This window comes from Colossoma macropomum, unplaced genomic scaffold (assembly GCF_904425465.1).
Source record: "Colossoma macropomum unplaced genomic scaffold, Colossoma_macropomum, whole genome shotgun sequence".
NCBI classification, from domain to species: domain Eukaryota; kingdom Metazoa; phylum Chordata; class Actinopteri; order Characiformes; family Serrasalmidae; genus Colossoma; species Colossoma macropomum.
Genome location: NW_023494795.1, coordinates 1,656,799 through 1,679,288, shown reverse-complemented (window position 1 = coordinate 1,679,288; position 22,490 = coordinate 1,656,799). Strand labels below are relative to the sequence as shown.

Genomic DNA, 22,490 nt, shown 5'->3' with positions numbered 1-22,490 from the left:
TCTGAGCCGAAAACACATTTATTACCTAAATTTAAAATATAACCTAATTTTGAACATAACTCAAAAATGAAAGCCAGTTCATGACTGGCAAACACAACTTTGAACAGTTTTATACACATAATATTATAATATTTTTCATTAAAACACTAAGAAAATTTACTTTATGGCAGAAATTCTTTAAGTTACACTCAGACTTTGAAACACATTTATTTCAAAACAGAGGGATCTAACTTCTCACCATGTGGCCATGAGGGACAGGGATGCAGAGGTGTGGCTAAAATAAGGTGCCATATACAGACTAAAACTATATTTTGCAGAAATGACATGAAAATGTGGGACAGCATTTTATAAATAAAGTTTTTTTTTATTTAAAAATTCAATCTGATTCTTTCATTCTTTAAACTTTAAAAGAAATCAAAAATATCTTTAAAAAAAAATTGAAAAATGCAAAAAATGTAAGTATTATTTTCAAGTGAATTACTTCCAAGTTTCAAGAAATTTAGGGTTTTGGGTTTGGGACAACCACTTTCCCAATACAAGGTACCCAATGAATGATTTTTTAAATATATATATCTCAATTAATGCCTTGGGTTTAAATAAATTAACATAAATCTGTAAATATCTAATATTTGTTATTTTAAATTGAATTATTTTGAACTGTGGGGCTGCAGTTTGAACTAATTCAGTAAAATAGTCAGTTTATTCTGTGTATGTTTTATGTTCTAGTTTTAGCTGAATGTTAGATGTACATGTACTGTACACTCTTGTGTATGTATGGGTGCCATAAATCACACTGTCAAAACAAATTCCTGGTGTGTTTGTCATATTTGATTCTGGCCTCAGCACTGCAGACGTCTCACTAAATACACCTGATGATCAGATAATTCATCAACTGAATTTAGAGATTAAGAAGATGGGAAAACACTAATTTCTGCAGAGCTGTGATCCAGAAGGAACCCAGCTTGACACTTCTGTTTTAAATAAAACAAAAATGTACAAATCTGGCAGTGTAACATCAGCGCATCATGCTGAGTAAGGCAGTGATTACCTCACTGCACAACAGTTAATCTCCCTTTCATTCATTCTGTCATTCACACTGTTAAAAACAATGGACAGTATTTTCATGATCATTTCAACAAAACTCAAAAGAGAAACATGAGGACTATAATCATGTTGTAGCACAACTTACTGGTGACAGTAGAGCTGGGAGGCAGGATGACTGCTGGACTGAGCTGATTGGTGTGGATGATTTTCAAACTTTGCTTTTTAAACAGTGATTTACATTGGATCGTTTATTCTCCATGATGCACTGTCGGATGTTTGCACCGCATAATCACAACGTCACGACGCATTTTTACGCTGTACATTATGGACGTTTGAACGCAGAACTCTTACAATCCTAGAAATTTGAGTTCTTTCCGCCACATAATTCTAGCACCTCGTTTTAAGAGCATCATAGTCAAACCCTAAACCCAATTCAACTGATTTCTGTAATGTTCTGGGATGATTCCTGTTTGTTTACTCCTACAATGTTCTGACAATGTTGGAGAGAAGTTCATTTGTCAGGACTTAAAAACGAGACCTTGCCTTCCTCACCTGGGCAAAGTAGAGTTTGAGCTTCTTTCCCCTGAAGGGCGTTTCATGCAGCTCTATCCTGGCGCTGGCTGCTGCTTTGGGGTTGCTGAAGTTGATGCGCACGCGGCGGAAGCTCTTGAACAGCTGGAACGTCACACAGTCATCGTATGCGAGGAACAGCGCCTCGAACATTTCCTGAAGAACAGAGCAGAAAAAACGGACAGTGAGATTTGGATCTTGTGGCAACCGGTAAATGTCAAAGCATGAATAAATCATGTCAGTTTGGGTGATACAGGAGACGCCTAATAAACGCAGTCCAATATCAACTTTTCATTTTCTGACACCAACCAGAAAAGAGAGGAACACTGTTCTCAAGTCTACAGTTCCTTTACACCCCATTCAGCTCATTCAAACTCAAAAATTTGATTCTGCTCAGACAACTGGCCTTCATTTCCTGCGCAGGGCTGAAATGAATGAAAGCAGTTTTATCTGGTATCTTTGCTGAGAATCTTCATTCTGTGTTGAATGTTTACGTTGTTCTAAAGGGCTGTTTTACCCACACATCCTTACCTGCGTTTGTATTGTAGGTCTCTGAGTAAACAGCTGACTGAGGATTAGTCTTTGATTTAAAATGTTAATGAACAGATTTATCTGAACTGAGCTGCTGACCTCAGAACAGGATCATTCCTTTGAGAGGTTTTGTTTGCTTGGGAAAGAAACATTCATCCTTATTTTGTTACAGCAGGCTTTTCTTCTGTTTTTACAGCCACATATTGTACTGATTCCACACCTTAGCATCAGATTTGCTGCAAGACCAGGACCGGCCCTCTTTTTGACTCGCAATCACTGTGAAATGTTCCTTCGGAGAAGAATTTGGAACACGGCTCCTGAAATGGAAACGCTTTCAACTGATTACCGTGTCAAAAAAGAAAAAAAAGTAACGTCAAATTTAATTTCTTTAAACAATCTCCCTTGTGGATCACATTCCGGATTTGATTGTTCAGCTTAGGGAGGCATTTAGACGGTTATTTCCAGAGTCCTGTTAAACCGAGTCAATGTCTCAATGTTGAGTTAGCGTTTGCCTTTTAAAGGCATGGTAGAAAGGCACTTGGATGAGAGGACAAAAAGTACATCAACAAATGAAGCTTGGTGCAGGAATCCTCACATATGCCCTTCAGATTATTCTGAGAGAGGAAATAGAAGCCAAGCACGGCAACCAGAGTCCAGAATGTGATATATCACAATCAGCCGGCCAAATCGGAAACATGTGGGACGAAAGTAAGAAGTCAGAATTCGTCAAGCACAAGTCTTACAACAGTAACAGAACAGGGAGGGTGGAATACAGAATGAGCTGAAGTGACCTGATTAGTCAAACTAATCCCATCCTGTCGTAGGTCATGACTGCGCTCGGTCAAATCCATCAATATTGAATAATAAATGAAAAGAAAGCAAAACATCCATGTATTTCTCTCAACTCAGTTTGAGGGTCCAGACTGGTTAATGTTGTTAATGCATTAACCTTATAGCCATGCATATTATGCATTATGCATTTTTAACATAATGCATTATCAGCAGTGTTCATAACGCATCATAAGAGCTTGTAAGTTGAATTTGTCACCTTTAAGTAAAGTGAGGTATACTATACTAGAGGTTCCTCCAATATCAAGAGTGAGGCTTCAAGTTGAAGTATTTACTGAAAGTATAAACTAAAGCACATTACAATCTTCAGATGTCAGAGTTTAAACTGGAGGTGCCATCAGCAGTGTTTTAGCCAAAAAGGGAAAGTCAATCCACACCACTGTTAGCTTGGTGCTAACTTAGCACAACATTTCCAACAGAATGTGAGCTGAAATCAGAATTACTGTAGTGCAGTGCAGTGATGCCACACAGTGAAGGTTTCCAGTGGTTAATGTTAGAACCAGTGAGGGAGCAAATTGCAATGACAGCACTTTACTAACATGCCTCTCACTCTCCACGACTTCATGCTCAGTCTGATGTCAGAAGGGTTTTCAGGGGATTAGCCTGTACTGGGATTGCTGTGATATAATGTAATTTTTTAAAGTGGGAGGGGTGGTTAACCCCTTTAAGGGCCAGGGTTCACTGGCAGGCCCAAAGTTTTATTACACACTTTCATAACCTGAGAAATGCTCAGCCAGTTTGCAAAGAAGTCCTGTAGTTACTGAATAATAGACCTTAGTATGTAATGAGCCTGTGATTTTAAGGGGTTGTAAAGAAAGCGCAATGTAGTAATAACTCTGAGCTAGACAACTTGTATGGGTCTGCTCATGAATATTCAGGACTTAAGCCCCAAAGGTGCAGCCCTGACCACACCCACAGTGAAAAATAAAATATTGAAAATGCCATGGCACAAATAATTTGTCTCACTTTACACTTTGCAAGCTGGGGCTGCTTCTTTGGAGCTGACAATGTAAAGTCTTATTAACCTGACTTATAAAGCATTATGAAAGCATTATAACATGTTATGAATGTATTTATAAATGCTCATAGACAAAGAAAGTGGTACCCATTGTTCAAAAAAGTAGAAATGGAAGAGAAGAGCAACTGTTTTCCAGTGTATAAATCTTTGGAGGCTATGTCTGACATGGGGCGATGGTGGAAAGATCAAGATCGCCAGGCTATTGATTTAAAGAAACTCTCAGATATTCAACTCAGTGTCGAGTCTATCAAACTGGTCCAGCAGGAGAAGGAGGTGACTAATGAGAATTTCTGGCTTCCCTCCTGTAGTGACAGTCAGAGCACCAAGTCAGCTCTACTGTGATGCTGGTGTTCACCAAACACCTTGTATCCTGCCACAGCCTGTAAGAAATCAGTGCTACATGCCTTCATCGCGGTGCTGAGAAGGTGCGTCTCTGGAGACGGCAGCTATGGATGTGGAACGTCAGCGTGTGAAGTGTGGGTTGATGGTGACAGCGGGGGTGTCCTCAGGAGAACTCAGCAGGTGAGGCCAGCTGGGATGATATCTGTGTGTGTTTGTGAGCCACTCAGGCGTCTGACTCAGCACTTTCCAGAAGTTTTATGACTTGTTGAGTTCACACCTATTAATGCAAGTTCAAACTGACATAGTGGAAAAGAGGAGTTACAGCTAAACCATCTGACCAGCAACATTCATCCACTGACAGCCATTCTGGAGTGTTTTTTTTATTAACTCTTTAAAGTCCTGTCTTCAGTAACACATGATTTGGATAGTCAACTTTAGATCTCCATAGATACTTAATTAACCTTTAACTTAACTTCAACTAAATAACTACTAAATTCACCTTAATATTCGTTAACACTAATCCTGCCTCTAATCCTAACCTCCTAACCTTAATCTCAACTCAAAACCTAAACCCAACTGTCACCCTAGACTGAGTTTTACTAGATAGTTTGATTTATTTGAACATTGGAGGATAGTCTATGGTCTGAAATATGAAACCTGGCAGAAACATGGCACAGCTCTTTTAGGCACAGTGTCGGCTGAGTGGTCAGAGCCGTGAGCGATTGACCACAAAGTTATGAGTTCAATACCTCGGTCCACTAAGTCCACTATTTATCCAGCTTGCAGGTTTATATTTTTTAAATTGGGAATGTGCTAATACTACTGACAAACTGTACCACTGCATTAGACAATAACATTCTCTGGTAAATACAGTGCAATGTAACACAATACAATACAATACAAACACAACTGCCAGACCTAGCAGTTTTCCAAACCTTACATTAGACCTACAAATAGAATTTAATAAGAAACAAATTCAACTAGATTTTCATTTTATTCTAACCATTTTAAGGGCATCATTTTGGGGTTGGAATGCAAGAATGGATATGTTAAAATATTGTATTTGGAGTGAAATGAGAGATTTTTGATTACAGTTCTGGGGCCATATTACAGAAACGTCTTAAGTCTGAAATCTTATCTTATCTGTTTAGCTACCATGAAACTTTAGTTAGGACTGAATTTAGGACAGAGGCTACTATAGAACAACGGTTCTTAGGTTCATAACTTTAAAACAACCCCAGAGCGTCTTACCTTCTGTTTAAGGTCTGTTTCTATGGTTTTTAGGCAGCTGTGTCAGCAGCATAGTTCACTACCAGCATAATGAGCTCCATTTATCTCTACTGTAAAACGCTGCTTTCACTGTGAGATGATTTTCTTTTCTAACTCTGCGTTTTAAAGATCTCAGACGCTGCAGACTCGATCTCCACCGCCCCTCTGATCACCTTCGTGTGTTAATGTTGATGATGAAATATTACAGTGATGGTGGTGAATAATGAGGAGACGGAGTTGATTGTCAACTTCAATCGAGTAAGTTAAGATTTCCTAACTTGAGATAAGATGCTGTAAGATAAGATTCCTATATTTAGATCAGATTTGTTTCTGTAATACGGATTTGTGAAAAATCTTACCTTGACCTGTCAGATTTTAACTTAAGACAAAAGATAGGAAGTTTCTGTGATACGACTGTTAAACCTCCCAAAAGGAGCACCTATCAGCACTTCCCCAGAGATCTGAACCGCACCGCCCACTTCATCAATATGCATACTTGATTCCAATCAACACGCACTTTATTGTTTACATATGGACCATTCTACCAAAGATCAAACTGCAGTCCAACAGTAAAAAAAAATATTTAAAAAAACAACAAAGTATTCAGATCTTAATTATTTACAAAGACTGTGTTCTGATCTATTTAAAATTTAAGGTTATAAATTAGACAGTAATAAGCTAAACATATACAAATCATCATTTATAGGGTACTCATATTTGGAGTGTCCCAGACCCCAAACCCTAAATTTCAACTTGTATAAACAATACTTTTTTAATGTTGTTTTTAAAAAGATCTTTTTGTGGTAGGCGGAGCCTTATTTTAGCCACAGCCACTACATGTTAGACCAGGAGGAGAGAGACTGCATCCCTGTCCCTCAAAGCCACATGGTGAAATAAACAGAATTAAGGTTTCGGGTCAGTCAAAGCAAACAGATTTTTATCTGAGGTCCAAGTCAGTAAAAAGTCTAAAATATGTTTTCAACATCACACTTTACAAATTTGGTAAAATGAGCAGCTTTCACCTCGTTAGCGTCTCGCTGTTACAGAGGCAATGTATAAAAAAGGAATCTACTAGCTGATGCTAAAATATTCAAATGTGTCTCATCATAACTGTAACTTCACATGTTTATTTTTATCTTAACTGGGTGGAATCCAGCCAGGGGAGAAGAGCAGGCCATGTTGAATTTTTTGGGCATTTCAGTGTAAATGTTTGTGCACAGCAAGTGCAAATTCATGTGCGCTTCCAAAGGGAGGCTTAGCATTTTTCATCCCTCGTAGCTGGCGCGTTTCCGTCGATTTGTCACAGACTGATATCATACACTACGTTCCAAAAATACCTCTGGCTTGCAAACAGCCTGTCTTTTAATACACACCAGGGTTCTGAACATTCCTGCTTCAGTATCAGCCATTAGATTAGAATGCAGCACACGAGAACAACGCCTGCAATGCAGGGCCTGCTTCCTATTTTGTTTATGTTGTGCAGTTAAGTTCGTAATAAATTCCAGGCTTTGGGCAGCGTTTGTTTTCACTGTAGATTCCAAAGGCTTCAGTCTACTGCGCTCTGGAGTCATTGATCCACCTACACAGGAGAGTTTAATATAGCACATCACAGCACAGCCTTTCCCATTTACACTGTAATTAAATAGAAGTAGAAGGTGATTTAATATAGCACTGAAGATTCCAAATACACTGTGCTGCTCTATGTTAAATATAACACACGATAGCTGTATTCTCCATTTTCTGACCTTCAGGAATGACCTCTGTTCTTCAGAGAGCAAACCAAGTAGAACAAACAGTAACTGATATCATTCAATAAACACACTTAAAGGCTGTGAACTAATCCATTCTTAACCTGAATCAAGATTAAGAGACTCCAGTTAGGAATCAGGCCATATTGCCATTGTGTCAGTGGCTGATGGAGCACTATCAACAATGCTATGCTTCAGCTAGCATGATAGGCACTCTCTAATCTTTCTGATAATGTTTCAACCAAAACCTCAACTTTTTTCTAAGCCGCTTTTCCTTCTGGGTTGCGGGGGAGCTGGAGCCTATCCCAGCAGGAACAGCCTTAACTTTTAAAACCTTATTTGCTTTCATTAACATCCTTTTACGTATTCATTCTGTAAAATAGGTCCTTATATAAGACTAACCTCTTCCTTTTTTACATGTGTAAAAGAGTTATAATCCCATTGCGAACAAACACTGAAGTGTAATCAAAGAAAACAGAGCTTCAGAACATGAGCACTCGGTTTTAATAACTACTGGTGCTCCAGTTCAGAGCTATGAATTTGAATGGCGAACCTCCAACAGAGTGACTTTAACCTATCAAATTATGCTGCAATGTACAGAAAATTAGATTTTTGACCAACCAACAGCCTGATATTGTGCTCAAAATAACAGAGAAAAATATTATGCTGACTTGACCATATATTCAATAAGCTATCAATATAATTCCTGGCTTTATTTTATGTAAACATGAACCCGATCCAACATAGGCATGTTTGCTCAGTGAGTTCTCTGGTGCACTGAGAAGGTCATGAGGAACAGAGAATAAAGTCCAAAGCCCAGAAAGATTCCGAAGGTAGAGGCAGGCTCAGTTTGGGTGCTCACATGTCTGCTTTACGCTCACTGAGAAGAATTTAATGTAAATACACTCTGCAGACGGCCGAGCAGAGGCTCCACAAGGCCTATGGTTCTCAACCTGCCATTAGTTGCAATCTGTCCTCCAGTTTCAGGTCTGTGAATAAAACATAATGGAGTAATCTGGCACGTACTACAATTTGTCTTTTCTGAGGAACCTATAAAAGCTGATATTTTACAGCCAAACAGCATGTTCCCCATTCACCTTCCAATCTCTAAACACAGCGAACAAATCCACCAGACAGATGGAGCACGTCACACGTGAATATAAAGAACCCAGCACAAAGGTGAGTATCAACATTCCAACTATCTGGAGAAAACACAGAGGACAGAGGGGTCTTTCATTTCACTGAGGGCATCTCCAGTGTCCCATAAAGTGCAGTTTATAGTCTCAGGTATGTGGATTTTGCTTATCACTTGAAAATTACGCCATGAACAGATTTTAGTGTATTATGAGCTTCTGCAGAATAATATCACCATTATTCAGATCCAAAAATGGACTGAATGTTGAGAGGTAGTGGCCACAGCACAATATGGATAACTATTTAATTCTGTTATATAGAAACTGTCAGTATAACATCCTGCACAACAAACTTTGCCCTCATTTGTACCTGAGACTGTTCAGGGCCCAGTTCCCCAAAAGCATCTTAGTACGAAGATGATTCTTAAATGGTAGAGAGAGAGTTCACTGTGATACTCACTCTACCATTTAAGAATAATCTTTCTGCTAAGATGTTTTTGGGAAACTGGGCCCAGAATGTAAATGACTGTTATTTTCTTCATTTTTGTGATTTTTCCTTGTTACCGCCACATGGACTTGTTAAAGGTGTGATGCTGATGGTGCTCAGAACTGCTTTCAATTACAAAGCCACGTAAGAAAAATCTCAATGAGAAATGACACTTTCATTATTTTTTCATGGTGTGAAATATAAAACTTCATGTGCCTTCATCACTTTAAACCAGCCAAGGTCAGGCTTCCACTTAAATCTAAGGCTATTTCTTACAGTAACTGTACAGCCCACACAGCATCCATTTTTGGTCAGAGAGCAGGGGCAGCAAGGGGTTCAACTCAGGATAAATCACAAAGAAAGGAGGAAATCATTTGTTTTGCTTTGGATGCTGAGGTAAAGCTAGTCAACGAGTTTATAAACAGCCCTGCTGACGTCTACATCGTATGAACTCAATCCAGCAAAGCATGAAATTGCTGCAGAGTGGCACGCTCATTTAGAACGCTCCTGCAAGGCAGACGCAAAGTCCACTGGGATAACGCAGACGCTAAAAATAGAGCAAGTGACCCCAGTGATGGTCGTCTCGACCTTCTCACATGGACAACCGCACTTGTGAGAACAAAAAGCAAAGAGATGACACTGTCAACACTGATTATATTAAAGGCCTAGGTTGATAAAGCAATCCTGAATGAAAGCTAACAGTTTTAGTCTTAAATTTCATTAATTATTGGCCACATAGGCTTATTGGTGTAACTGTTCATTCAGGACTTGCTAGATGCTGGTCAGGAATCCTTAATCTCTGCCCGGCTGAATCTAGTCGACTGCTCGTCTAACAGCCATTACATACACATATTCTAAACAGACCTGCCTACAAATATGTGCATATAAATGTGGAAGTTAAAGTGGTCTAAGGTGTTGTTTTTTCCGAGTGTTTTTTCTTTGAGGGTGGTGTGGTATGCATGTGGGCATTTAAGTAATTACAGCTGTCCCACTGCCAGGCCCTCCTGTTTACTGTTCATTTACTGGCATGAAAACACACTTAACTGGGGGTGGAAGAGAAGCAAATGCAAACTTAGCCTCACTTTAGCATTAATCCTGCGATGAATGTCAAATTTAACAGTCCCCCGCCTTTTAATTGAGACCAGATCCTCTCTGCACTGGAAGATGGAGGTGCTCTTTTTTGACTTTCTTTCTTCCTTTGGAGAAACACACCATTCATTTAAACAGATCCAGGCCAGAGCCACTCAAGCTACCCTTATTCATGTCGAACTCTGTCGTGGAGCTGCTGGCTTAAAATAACTCTACAGTGGTGGGGCTCTCATATAACATCCAGATGTTTCTCTCAAGACAGGAAGTAGAAAACAGCAGGATTGAGCCAGAGTTGCTGATAATATCTCAGTAGCATCTGCATGTATGCAATATCTTACATTCTCCATCTCGAAGCAATGGAGCATTTCTTAAAATGGACATTATAGAAGTAACATCCACTCTATCAGTGGAAATAGTGGAAAGTGACTTGACTGTTAACTGAGAATGACGAACATCATATATCTTAAGTGAAAAAGCCTCTGAGCTAAAAGTGCTAATTCCTTCAAACTAGAAATAGCTGAGATCCTACAAGCTAAAGATGATACTATTTTTACTGTTTCGATACTAACACAGTTATTGAGTTTTGGCTGATACTAATTTTTTCTACAAAAGCCACTAAGCTTTAAAATTTGCTGTTTTAAATTAAAGCACTTCACCTCAGATGAGCATCTAAAAGTAGGCTGTCATGATCAAACATGTTCTGGGAGGTAAAACTCAAGAGTAATAATGTATGTCACAGTATTTAAAAATGATGTGGGTATTTCAAAAGTGAGAAACTGTAATTTCTATTCTACGTCTGAATGACTAAATAAACACATTCCCTTTATATTTTCGAGGGACTCACTGATTAGTGGTGTGGGAGCTCTTCCATTGGTGACACTGATAGAAAGAGATGACAAAGTCAGAGCAAGGAAATATGACATTTTCAGACAATTTTTGCATCAAATCTATACACTGGACATTTTTAAATTTTATTGTGTCGTTCACACCCTGGAAAAAAAGCAGAAGACCTGTCAGAAAAATCTCCATTGCTTCTCCTGAGACAGGCAAACTGTGACAGACGGGGGAGCTTCTCCTCATTCAGGAGCTGCACACAGTGACACAGAACTCAGTCTGAGCTGCTTTTACAGACGCAGCTCCACACAAGACAAAGCACAGAACAAACGGGCCGAATGTACTGAAGTGCACATAAGATCCTTTACTCCTCACAGAACGAGCAACCCGTGACCCCGGGCTACTTTCAAGGCTACATTCAGTAGAGGAAACTTCCATATATATTGTTGTAGCCCAGTTTGAGGCCTGTCTGAGCTGCTTTTGGAACCTTTGCAAAACCATTCCAGTTCCTGGGACACAGCTACTTTGCCATTTGGATGCCGCCATGCCAACCAGGTAGCTATACTTAGCCAAAGTCCAACATGTTCTATAGTGAGCAGAGCTGTTATCTTGCGAGCTACGCTAATGCTAACCATCTCCTCTCCCCTAGTTTGCCACACTGCCACACAGGGATTGGGCCAGATTCATTCTTTATCTGCTGGTATCAGCCTGATACCAATACCTATCAATACTGATATGCTTCCTTTACTGATATTCTTGCTTCCACAGAAAGCAGGATGTTTGTTCCGTGCTATGAGCAAAATTTAATCATAGCATAGACTTTGGTTTGCTTTGCAGAGGATACACAGGCTATTTTATGCATGCTGATAAAAGAAAACATCAAACAACAACTTCATAATGGCTACTGAGGAAAATAATTAATATGAATCCAGACTGCAGCACATCAAGGGAAGAGCCTTAAGAGGACGAGACGCATTACTGAGCAGTACAGTGATAGATAGAGGTCAGTGTAGAGCATAGCCACTGTCCAATTTGGTTACACTGATCCAAAAAACCTCTGAAACAAACCTTCTGACCCCAGTCCAGTCTTTCTTTTACAGCCCTGTAAGTTCTAGGGATTTATTAACCAGGTAACTCTGAGCTCCACAGAACCTCCAAGTACTAGAATTATTTTGGGTAACATGGTAGTGTGTTCCGAGTTTAAATACCTTACAATGAAATGCCCAACAGGTTCTAGGTAATAACTATGTAAACATGTGGTCCAAAGTGCTGCGTATAAAATAATGACAAGCACCAAAACAATCTGGCTAAATCACACTAATGACTAAAAGAAACTAGCTATAAAACAGACAAAGGAAAAGAATAATATCCCATAATTATTTGGTGTGATAAGTACAAACACACTCTCACTAAATGTTAATGTGATGTCATATGTTTAACCATGACAGAAAATCAGGAGCACCTCCAAGAACTTGGTTAGCTATATGACACAAAATGATACAGTGTACAAAAATAAGTGTATAATAAAAGTAAATGGCAAAAACCCAGTAAAACCACAGAAAATTCATTCAGTTCTGATTCAGTTTTGTTTCTAGGTAACGGACAGTTTCAACCGACTGTAAAGTTTGAACACCCCCTCGTCAAATGACGTTTTTTAATCGTGCTGAGTTTAACACACTGAAAAAAATAGAAAATTAAATGATCCATAACTTTTATGTTTTACTTTTTTCCACAATGTTCAATTCAGCAAATAAACACTGAAATGTGCATGTTTTCTGTTGATGATGTGTTCATTTATTTTCACATAGAATATCATTGAAACATAATCTGACCAGGGCACCTGAACTTTTGTTATCGTGTATGAAATACTAACTCACCAGCTGAATCTCTGCCGCAGGCCTTCCTGTCCAGTTCAAAAGCAAATACACAGCGATTCAGTGGCGAGACCTTATTGGGAAAGCTCATAAAAAGCATCCTAAAACACACACTTACTCTCCCTGCCAGACATAAGACATAAAGATAGGGCCATCTGCCATTTGAGAGTCTACAGCACGGAGAACGAACGCTAATATGACAGGAAATGGACTCTGGGCTCCCTGGCCTGAAAGATCTCCTGACTGTTATTGAAGGAAGCAGGTCGGCTCTATGGCTCCCAGAGCAAACGAGTGACCTTCTGACTCAGAGTGTTCCCAGTGTGGAGAGAACAAATGTGGAAAGCGCAAAAGACCTGCTGCTCTTCCTGCCATTACTCAGCATTATGGCCGGCCTGAACCTCAGCCCAGTCCCTCTCAAACAACGAGACCATTGCCTGGAAACATGAGAGGAGGAAAAAGAGAGTGAGCAGGAGAGACAGGTCAGGAATCACTGCATGTTTCCATTCTGGAACGTGAGCAGCTTGCGAGGGAGAGCTATGGAGATATTTGATAGGGGAACAGTAAACGACCCTGAAACGTTCTTCTGTTGTTTCACTATGAATGTCTGACAGGTATATGACCGTATATATGGACATGATGATGGTCTGTCTATTTGATGATGTAAGATGTTATAGACACATTATGCTGCACTAATGTCATTTTTAAAATAAACTCAACAGCAAACAGAACCTCTCAGCCAACACTGGGGCTTCTTAATTCCAAGCCCATCTGATGATATCATGTTAGCAATATACTAACATGCAAAACTGTTAACAGGCAAAACAGAATACAGCTCATCATCATATCTGGACACTGGCCAAAAGATCTAAACCTGGACTAATGCAGAGAACAGTATTTAAAGTAATTAAGTGTCGATATCAACCACAGTAACATTGTTATCATGCTATCTTAATTTGAGCCGTCCAGAACATTTGTGGCAGGAACTTTGGAACATGTCTAGCCAGTCACATTCCTTCCGTACTCTCTAGTCTGCTTTGCATTCAGCGTGTTGTTTGATCCTCTGCAAGCAGCTCCAGATTCCATTAACATTCTCATCTCGGCCTCTGTGCTGCCAGGACACAGCGCGGCGGCTCAGAGACAACATCCAGCTCGGTGCTCCGAACTGATCTTAGATCAGTTCCTAAGGAGACACCAAACAAGCTGCACAAGGTCCACTTATTTGACTGACAGCTCAATATGAAATTTATTTTAAGGACCTTAAAAATCAAACAACTGAAATAACTGAATATGGTCAAAAATTCCAACAGATTCAGTGAAACAGAGCTTTACTGACTGATATAATTTTCAGTTTCCAACTGTCACATTTCTTAAATTAACTTCTCACAAATCTTAAATAATATTGGTAATGAGGCAGTGCTGACAAGAAGCATTAGCATTTTTGTTGATTTCTGTAAATAAGCTCTCATTTTTCATCTGTTCTCTTATACAAAGTGTTTGTGTTATAACATTATTCCTACGCAAAGTTCGGGTTTGCATGCATGTGTTTGGTGTTGAAATTTACTAGTTTACAGAAGTGAGGGTTACTGTCAGCTTTATAGTCTTTATATAGACCAGCATAAAAGCAATAAATCACTAATTCTCAGAAAAGAACAGCTTTCTTAACACTGTGTGTGTCTATCTGTCACAATATCAAACAAATCTCTAAATATCAGTGAGATTTTTGCTGATCCCCAAAACCTTAATATAGCCCAATGTGATCAGTTGGGTCTGGCTCTGTTCCCAGTGATGGTTAACCGAGTTACCAAGTTATCACAGCAATGGAAAAAACTGCCAGTTTAACAAACTGCCAGTTGTTGAAAACCATAGAAAGACAGTTTTCACCACACATAAACATAACTGAACTTTCAAACATTGAGTGATGTAATATCCTACATTAGTACCACATTTATTGTACCTAACATACATAAGACTGTTCTAGAAACACAGCATGCTGGTTGAATGCGCTCAGTGCTGTAGGCAGATAGCAAAAAACCTCCTCTATGGTCGGGGCAGTCGTGAGCGGGAGGTTTGGGAACCAGACTTGTGACCGGAAGGTCGCCGGTTCGATCTCCTGAGCCAACAGGACGTGACTGAAGGCATCTAACCCCCAACTGCTCCCCGGGCGCTGGTGATAGGGCTGGCCACCGCTCCGGGCAAGTGTGCTCACTGCCCCCTAGTGTTTGTGTTCACTAGTGTATATGTGGGTGTTTCACTGCGCAGATGGGCTAAATGTGGAGGTGAAATTTTATTATTTTTAATAAGGGCCACTTAATCTTAATATAATATTTAAGGACATCCTCGCACAACAGCATCAGGTTTCAGACTGAAAAACGACTTCGGTCAAGAGTCTCAGCTCTTGTTCATCAGGCAAAACAGGTCGTTTCAAAATGACTTCAGATGACATGGATCAGAAAAAAAGGGAAAGCTAAACGACCACAAATGCTAAAGACGGTAACGTTCATGTGACATTTGCAATTCTGTTCTTTGTTACTAGATTAATTACAGTTTCACGTAAACTACAACTACAATTTTACTCAATTGTGCTTTATTGGATTCTGTTATTTGAAGGAGATTAAGAGTCAATTCTCAATTCACACGGCATCTCTTTACATTTCCACTTCAGTGTAAAAGAGAGTCAGAAAATTACAGGATGAAAAGGTAAAGCAAAGGACCCCCACCCCCAACCCCCTTTCACGAATTCTAGCCCCAGAACACCAACCACGAGTTCTCTACCTGCACTTAGCAACCATGCATAATGAAAAAAGGACAGCAGATCATCCTTCTGAGGGTGGAGAGAACCAGAGGAGACCAGGATTATCCATTTATCTGAACTAGTGAAGCGGAATGAATGATCACAGCACAAATGTGCAACAAGGCGTGTGATGTGGAAGATATGAGCGGACTGGGCCGGTTCCTGCTCCAGGAGGAAGACGGTGTCAGATCGGGGGGGAGAACTGACGCATTGGAGAAGTTGGTGGGGGGTTGTTGTTTTAGTGTGTGTTTTTATGAATGGAGCCTGGTGTGAATGAGAGAGTGCTCACAACAAGAGTGAGTCAGAGCAGAGCGCACAGCGGGGGGGAACTGGGACGCAGTGCAGCGTCTTCCACTCAGACCTGCTGCCAGGAGCACTACAACTTTCTGCTGTTCCATACAAAACTGCTAACAATAAAGCTGTAAATTACAGCCGTAATGTGCCTTTCAATACAGGAGTTAGTCAACCGACTGAAGATAACTAGAGATTAGCTGCTTTGTGTTATTATATGAAAACCACATCTGAAATTTTGATCAGTCAAAATGCTCACAGCACCCAGCAGAAAACACCATTTTCATACTGTAGCCTTCTGTGATGGTCTAATATCACAATAACCATTAACAAACAATATACTGTGCGGTCCTAACAGAGATAATAAATGTGCAAATAGAAAGAACAAACAGAACTTAAGCATCACTGTTAGGGATGCACCGATATGTGGGCTGATGCTGATACCGATTATTTTTCTGCCAAAATACCAATACATACTTGCTTATAACATGCACTACAGAGAAATGTTGCATGAGGGTCACAGATAAGTAAAATGAACAAAATGCAGACCTTTAGCGCAACAACCCCACATCAAAACAATCTACTCTGCTAGAGAACCATAAACACATCATCAAATATCAGTTTGAAATATCTGACCAATCTAAACATCTGTTCATTTTTAAAGCAATTATCTGCTGATACCAATAGAATTCCGATATCATTGTGCTTCCCTAATCACTGTGACCTGCATCGCTCTGAGTCAGTATACAGTAAACACAGTTTCTGTTTGAAGCTGAATGCTGTTTGTAAAAGGGGGAATGCGAGTGGCTGAGCTCTATAGTGGGCAACGTCTGAGGAGGAATAGACGACACAAACTTTGCTCCTTTTGCGCGTGATTGACATAAACTGCAGAATGTTCTGAAATCATAGTGGAGGACTTCAGTACATACTTTACAAAAGAAGCCGAAAGAAGCTCCTCAGCAGCTCTTTCTGGCACTGTGTTGACGATTAGGGCTTTGAAGAGGCTATAGATCTAAAGAAACAAGACAGAGACACGCCTGACAGTGAAGTATCTGCAGGGGAATTTGTCCTACCTTGACCTCCTGACTGGTGAAGACTTCAACATCCACCATGCAGGCGATGAGGGTGGAGATATCACAGTCCATGCTTCTGGAGGGCATGCTGGCTCGTGTGTGTGCTGGATGGCTGCTCCCGGCTGTGTGTGTGTTTGAGTGCGGTTAGATATTCGGGCGGTTTGCTCTGAGGAGCCTGTCTAATGCTAACGGTATCGGGAGTGTGTGTATGTGTGTCACTGTGCTGAGCTCTGAGAGTGGAAGCAGGCAGTGAGAGGAGTGTGAGCCACCCCCCCCCTTCCTTCACTCAACACGATGACATCACTGCTCCACTCTCCAATTCACTCTCTCTCTCTCTCTCTCTCTCTTGCTTCAGGATGAATTGAAGAATCTTCACTCGGTCTTTTTTATACACACACACTTTGTGCATCAATCTTCACAAGAAAGAAACGTTCTTAGGCTTCATTTCTGAAACAGACTAACAAGCTTCTATAATTTCCTCTGCTTGCCTGATTTGCATGCTTGGTTTTTGTGATGGGGCAAAGAGACTTACTTGGACTCACTGATTTGAAGCTAAGGCAGGTAGACAGTGTTTTTTTGAGCGCTCAGAGTGACTCAGCGCTGCAGCACAGAGCGAGAGAGAGAGAGAGAGAGAGAGAGAGAGAGAGAGAGAGAGAGAGAGGGAGAGAGAGAGAGAGAGAGGGGGATGAGGCGTACTGCATGCATCATTATTCATTCATACTCTTAAGATACTTACATGACGTCATTCATTACATCCAAGATGCTAAAAGTCCAGAGAGCGAGGAGAGCTAAGTTTAGACTGAGGTTATTTTTGCCTTCCAGAGCAACTTTTTCACCATCTTAGTCTGACATTTACAATATGTTTGTCTGATATTTCTGTCTGTTTTGATTCCTCATCACTGTTTGAGTAATCAGACACACAAACACTGACGACCCCGTTTTAAACGTAACGTACAGTGATTCGCCACGAAAGCCAGCAAAGTGGAAGAAAGACGTCCCTGATTATTAAAAAAGTAATTAATTCAAATTCTTTGAATTTGATGGACTGACAATGCCATCCGCACAATGACTGCTGGGATAGGATCTAACACCCCCTGCAACCCAGGAGGATAAGCGGCCTCAGATAACGTGTGTGTGTGTGTGTGAACTGACAATCATTAGCTAACATCTACATGATGATATTAGAGATAATAAGAGATTCCAGGTGTTGTACGAGGCTGATATCAGCACAAAATGCCAGATCTGATATTAGAGGCAGAAATAATGAATTTACGGAAGCCTTAAAGGGTCATGGATTCACTTTATTTACTCTGTTTTTCCACGATAGCCAGTTATTTTCAGTTGTTTTCTCCAGATCTCATTATATTCATGTCATCATCACAACATAACAAACATTGTTTTATCAAGGTAAAACATTTTTCATCTCATAATAAGTACAAATATCTTGAGATCTTGAGAAAACATTCATTGTGTTGTGACAATGAGAAAACAAATGAAATTAACTTGTTATGTCGTGAAAAAATAGAGTAAAAAACAAGCAGAGTCAGCAGCTCCAACAGCTAAGGTGGCACCAGTGATTCCTCATTACTGCCTGCATTTAGCATCAAACCTTTAACTCCACCAGACGTGGCACAACGTGATTGGCCAAGCAATTCGTTTCCACACTGCTGTTTTTAAAAAGTGGTAACGCACCATCGCTAATGATAAAGCATATTAGTTTTTTACAGTAGAAACTGAGCCTCAGAGACAAAACTGTTTATATACAATTTTGATACAGTGTTTTATATATTGTTGTATATCTAAATAAACATTATCTAAACTATATCTAATAAATACAATTTCTCACCTGTACATTTGTTTAAGGCTCTATCAGCCCAAGTGCTTTGACACAGCTGGGACCGGAGGAGATGTAAACAGTTTTTAAAATGTTATGTATTATTTTATTAACGTTGATCATTTTAATCATATAGCTACTAATAATAATTATTATAATTGTTATGGTGAAATGCCACAGGATACTCCATTCTTTTACAGATGTGTTGTTACAGTAAGAAGCTGAGCCTGATGGACATACTCGTTTATATTTATGCACAGTGTTTTCTGATTCTTTTTCCAATTAAGTATTTTTAAATCTTTCGAAAGCTATGCATGGTTTATGCATGGTCTTGTTCAGTTAGGTATATTTTTATTGTTGCTTTTTAAAAACAAAATATTGCTTAAAAGCTTAAACAGCCAGGGCCTGCTGGTGGGCCCAAAGTTTTACTACACTTCTATAACTTAGGATTAGATCAACCAATTTGAAATGAAGTCCCTGTAGTTACTGAATAATAAGCCTCAGTATGTAATAAGCCTGAGATTTTAAGGGGTTCATTCATTACTCAACTGTCAAAATAATCAGTAGATAGCTTGATTGCTAATACAGTGTCAGCCTCAGTGCAGAGGGGTTTGGATGAAGTGAGCGGGATGTGAAATGAAACGTCACTGTGGGCCACGTTTGTGTGTCACTGCACTGTCTGCACAGTCGTATTTATCTTTCCAGTGTGCTGAGAAGGCCGATGCCACATTGTCCCTTCCCAATGGAAAGTCCTCTGCTTTTGTCCGAGGAGTCAATTAATGGCCTGTCCACACCAAAGCAACACCAAGGCAACCTGGAGTGGCGAGAGGTCTGGTTATATAACTCTACCCAATACACTCTGCCCAGCAGACCGAGCGTTAATGGACCGATATCTGGCCCACTGGGGTTAATCGCGCTTGATGTTCGTGACGGCAGAAATAGCATGAGGGTCCTTAAACATACCAGGCTGGAACAGGACTATAATTTATGTAGCACTTCAGCTGATTTTAAAACAATATGGGTGCAGAGGAGAGACAGTCATTTAAGAGTTTAATACTGAATCAAAAAAAATCTTCTTCTTTAATAATGTGGTCTATTTAACATTGTAAAGAACATTATTTACCAAAGCTGAAAATCTAATGCGTGGGCTCATGATTTGCATGAGCAAGAAAACAAATGCCAAGATTATACTTCTCTAAATATATTAAAGTCTGCTTCTTAGCAATTTGTTAACTATTACCAAGCAATTAATAATGCCCCAGTAAACAGAAACATATAATTTGTTAGCAAGCTTAGAAATGTGTTATAAATGTGTCTATAACGTAACTATAACAGGACTTCTGTAAATTAGTTATTAACAGTTGACTAATAAGTTGAATATTAATTCATTGTAATCTTCTACTTTCAAGCGTAATTAATGAAGGAATATAAACAGATAATTATTATATCAATTCATAACAACCACACATGAAATTAATTGGTCATGTTTTATAAATGGAACACTGTAATGTTACAGTAAACTACATAATAATTTACAACAACTGTTTTCTTACGTTACAGTATTGAACTGTCACGATTGGGAATAAATATTCATGATAAACAGTTTATAAGCTGGAAACATCATTAGTAAGTGCTGACTAAGCATAAAGTAGTGGTTATAGTATAGTTATACTGTTATGGTCTCGCAAATTCATTAACAAAGATCTTTTTACATTTATTTTATCATTTGCAGACTATTCTAAATAGTTTGTAAACATTCATAAGCTCCTCCTTTAACCATCATACAGATCAGAGGGACGGCTTTAGGTTATTTATACTTAGCAATCTAAATAAACTTTGTTCTGTTTGACTTACATAGTAAAAGCTGACAAAGGGCGTACAAACATTCATAACACAACATGTTGAGTACGCTTACAACTTAAAGATTACAATTAATTAATATTTAATTCATTAGTGAGCAAACAGTTAATAACTAATTCACAGACGACTTTATTAACACACCTTATAAATACAGTTATACTACATTTATAAGCTTGGTTTTAAATGGTATGTTTCTGTTTACTGGGGCATCATTTATTACTTGCTTATTGTTTAGTAATTATTAAAAAACAGACTTTAAAGTCAGTCATATTTTAGTCTGATGAAAAAGTCCTGACCTGAATTCTGTCCTGAGTGTGCTCAATCAATCACAGGGTATCTAACAATAAAGGCAGCATCTCGTTTTATACAGTGATATTAACAGACACAAAGACCCAGCTTTAGGGTTGTTACAGTGTCAGAGTTTGATGGCTAAGTCACGGTATATAAGTGGACGTTACCTCATCATTTTTTTCTCAATACTAATTCAAACTCATTCCTGTCTATTCCAGAGTTCTACCTTCTTAAACCAGTGGTTTCAGCCTTGGTCACTATGCGGTAATGTAACAGACGATGGCTGCCAAACATGGAAAACATGACATTATTGACCATAAATAAACCAAACATCAAATGTCCATATGAATTATATCATTATATTGAATGAACTAACATGGACACTTTTTATGCAGCTGTTATCAAAGTGAGCTAATGTCCACATATCGCTTGTTCACAAAAGTTGCCAAAGTTAGCTGCTTGGCTAAAAGCTACACAACATCAGCCAGGTGCACCTGTGAGAGACTCCAAATGCTATTATGCACATTTGCTCATGCAAAATCTAATGATTTTTAATACTTTTTAAGATCTCAGCATAGCAAAATAATACCTCATCCTTTACATAACAACGGCATGTGTTTAGGTCTGCTTTACTTACAGTGAGTGGTGGAAAAAACACTGATATCGGTGCAAATCTTACAACCTTTTTACTGCTTTAACTGGGTTTTCAGTCCTGCTGACCTCTAGTCTTTCTTTAAAAGCTAGTTTTGACCTCTGTCAGCTGGACGTTTTTGAATGCCAGACTATTCTGGATTTGTTTAATTCATGATGACTCTATTTAACAATTGTAAGTATCATCTTACAATTTAATAAGGGATGCCCTGATTTTATTTATTTAATTTTTTTTTTTTTCCGATCTGATGAGAGTCCTTTAATATTGAGCATCAGCTGATACAGAGTCCGATCCATTCTTTGAAAGATTATTTTTGTCACAACTCCCTTCGGCTCTGAGGTTTCTTTGGACTCAATCTCCCAGAACCCCCTGGGGGATCATGTGACACCTGCCTCACTCTCGCGCTTTAATCAGTGCTCTAACTCTCCAGAGTACTGATCATGTTCACCTGCAGTTTATTGGTTAGTTTAGTATAAAGCCCGGACTTGTAGGAAAGGTTCTTTGTGAGGTGTTGCTTCTGTTCGTAGAGCTACTGAGCGTTTATATCTGTTTGTGTTACTCTGGTTCTGACATTTTTGCCTGGTTTTTGACTTGACCTTTGCCTGACCCCTTTTTGGATTGTTTGCTTGGTTATGTTTGTGCTTCTGTGTTTTTTGCCCTTTTTGGATCTGACCTATGCCTGTTTATTCAATTTTGGATTGTGTTTTCATCAGTAAAGCCTCTCATTCCTCATCAGCATCCACTGCTGTATCGGTTAGCTCTGTTAGCGTATTAGTCCATTTGAAGAAAGAGCCTCCATTACTCATATGATGAAAAGTCAATCTGGCCACTTATGAATAGAATAACGTTTTTAAATGTGTGCTGCTACACCAGCGCTGCACGAGACAGAAGACTCTACACCATGACAGCC

At 39.3% G+C, this 22,490-nt stretch overlaps 1 protein-coding gene across 4 annotated transcripts in view; it reads right to left on the bottom strand.

Moving 5' to 3' along the window:
• Positions 1-22,490, bottom strand: part of rcan2 (regulator of calcineurin 2) — a 107,261-nt gene that overhangs the window by 18,950 nt on the left and 65,821 nt on the right. For 3 of the 4 annotated variants that reach the window (XM_036581163.1, XM_036581162.1, XM_036581166.1), the window contains one exon: positions 1,597-1,770. In XM_036581163.1, coding sequence (XP_036437056.1) covers positions 1,597-1,770 — 174 coding nt within the window. Of the gene's footprint in view, positions 1-1,596; positions 1,771-16,943; positions 17,266-22,490 lie in introns of those variants that run through there. The other variant, XM_036581164.1, reaches the window with a different exon arrangement.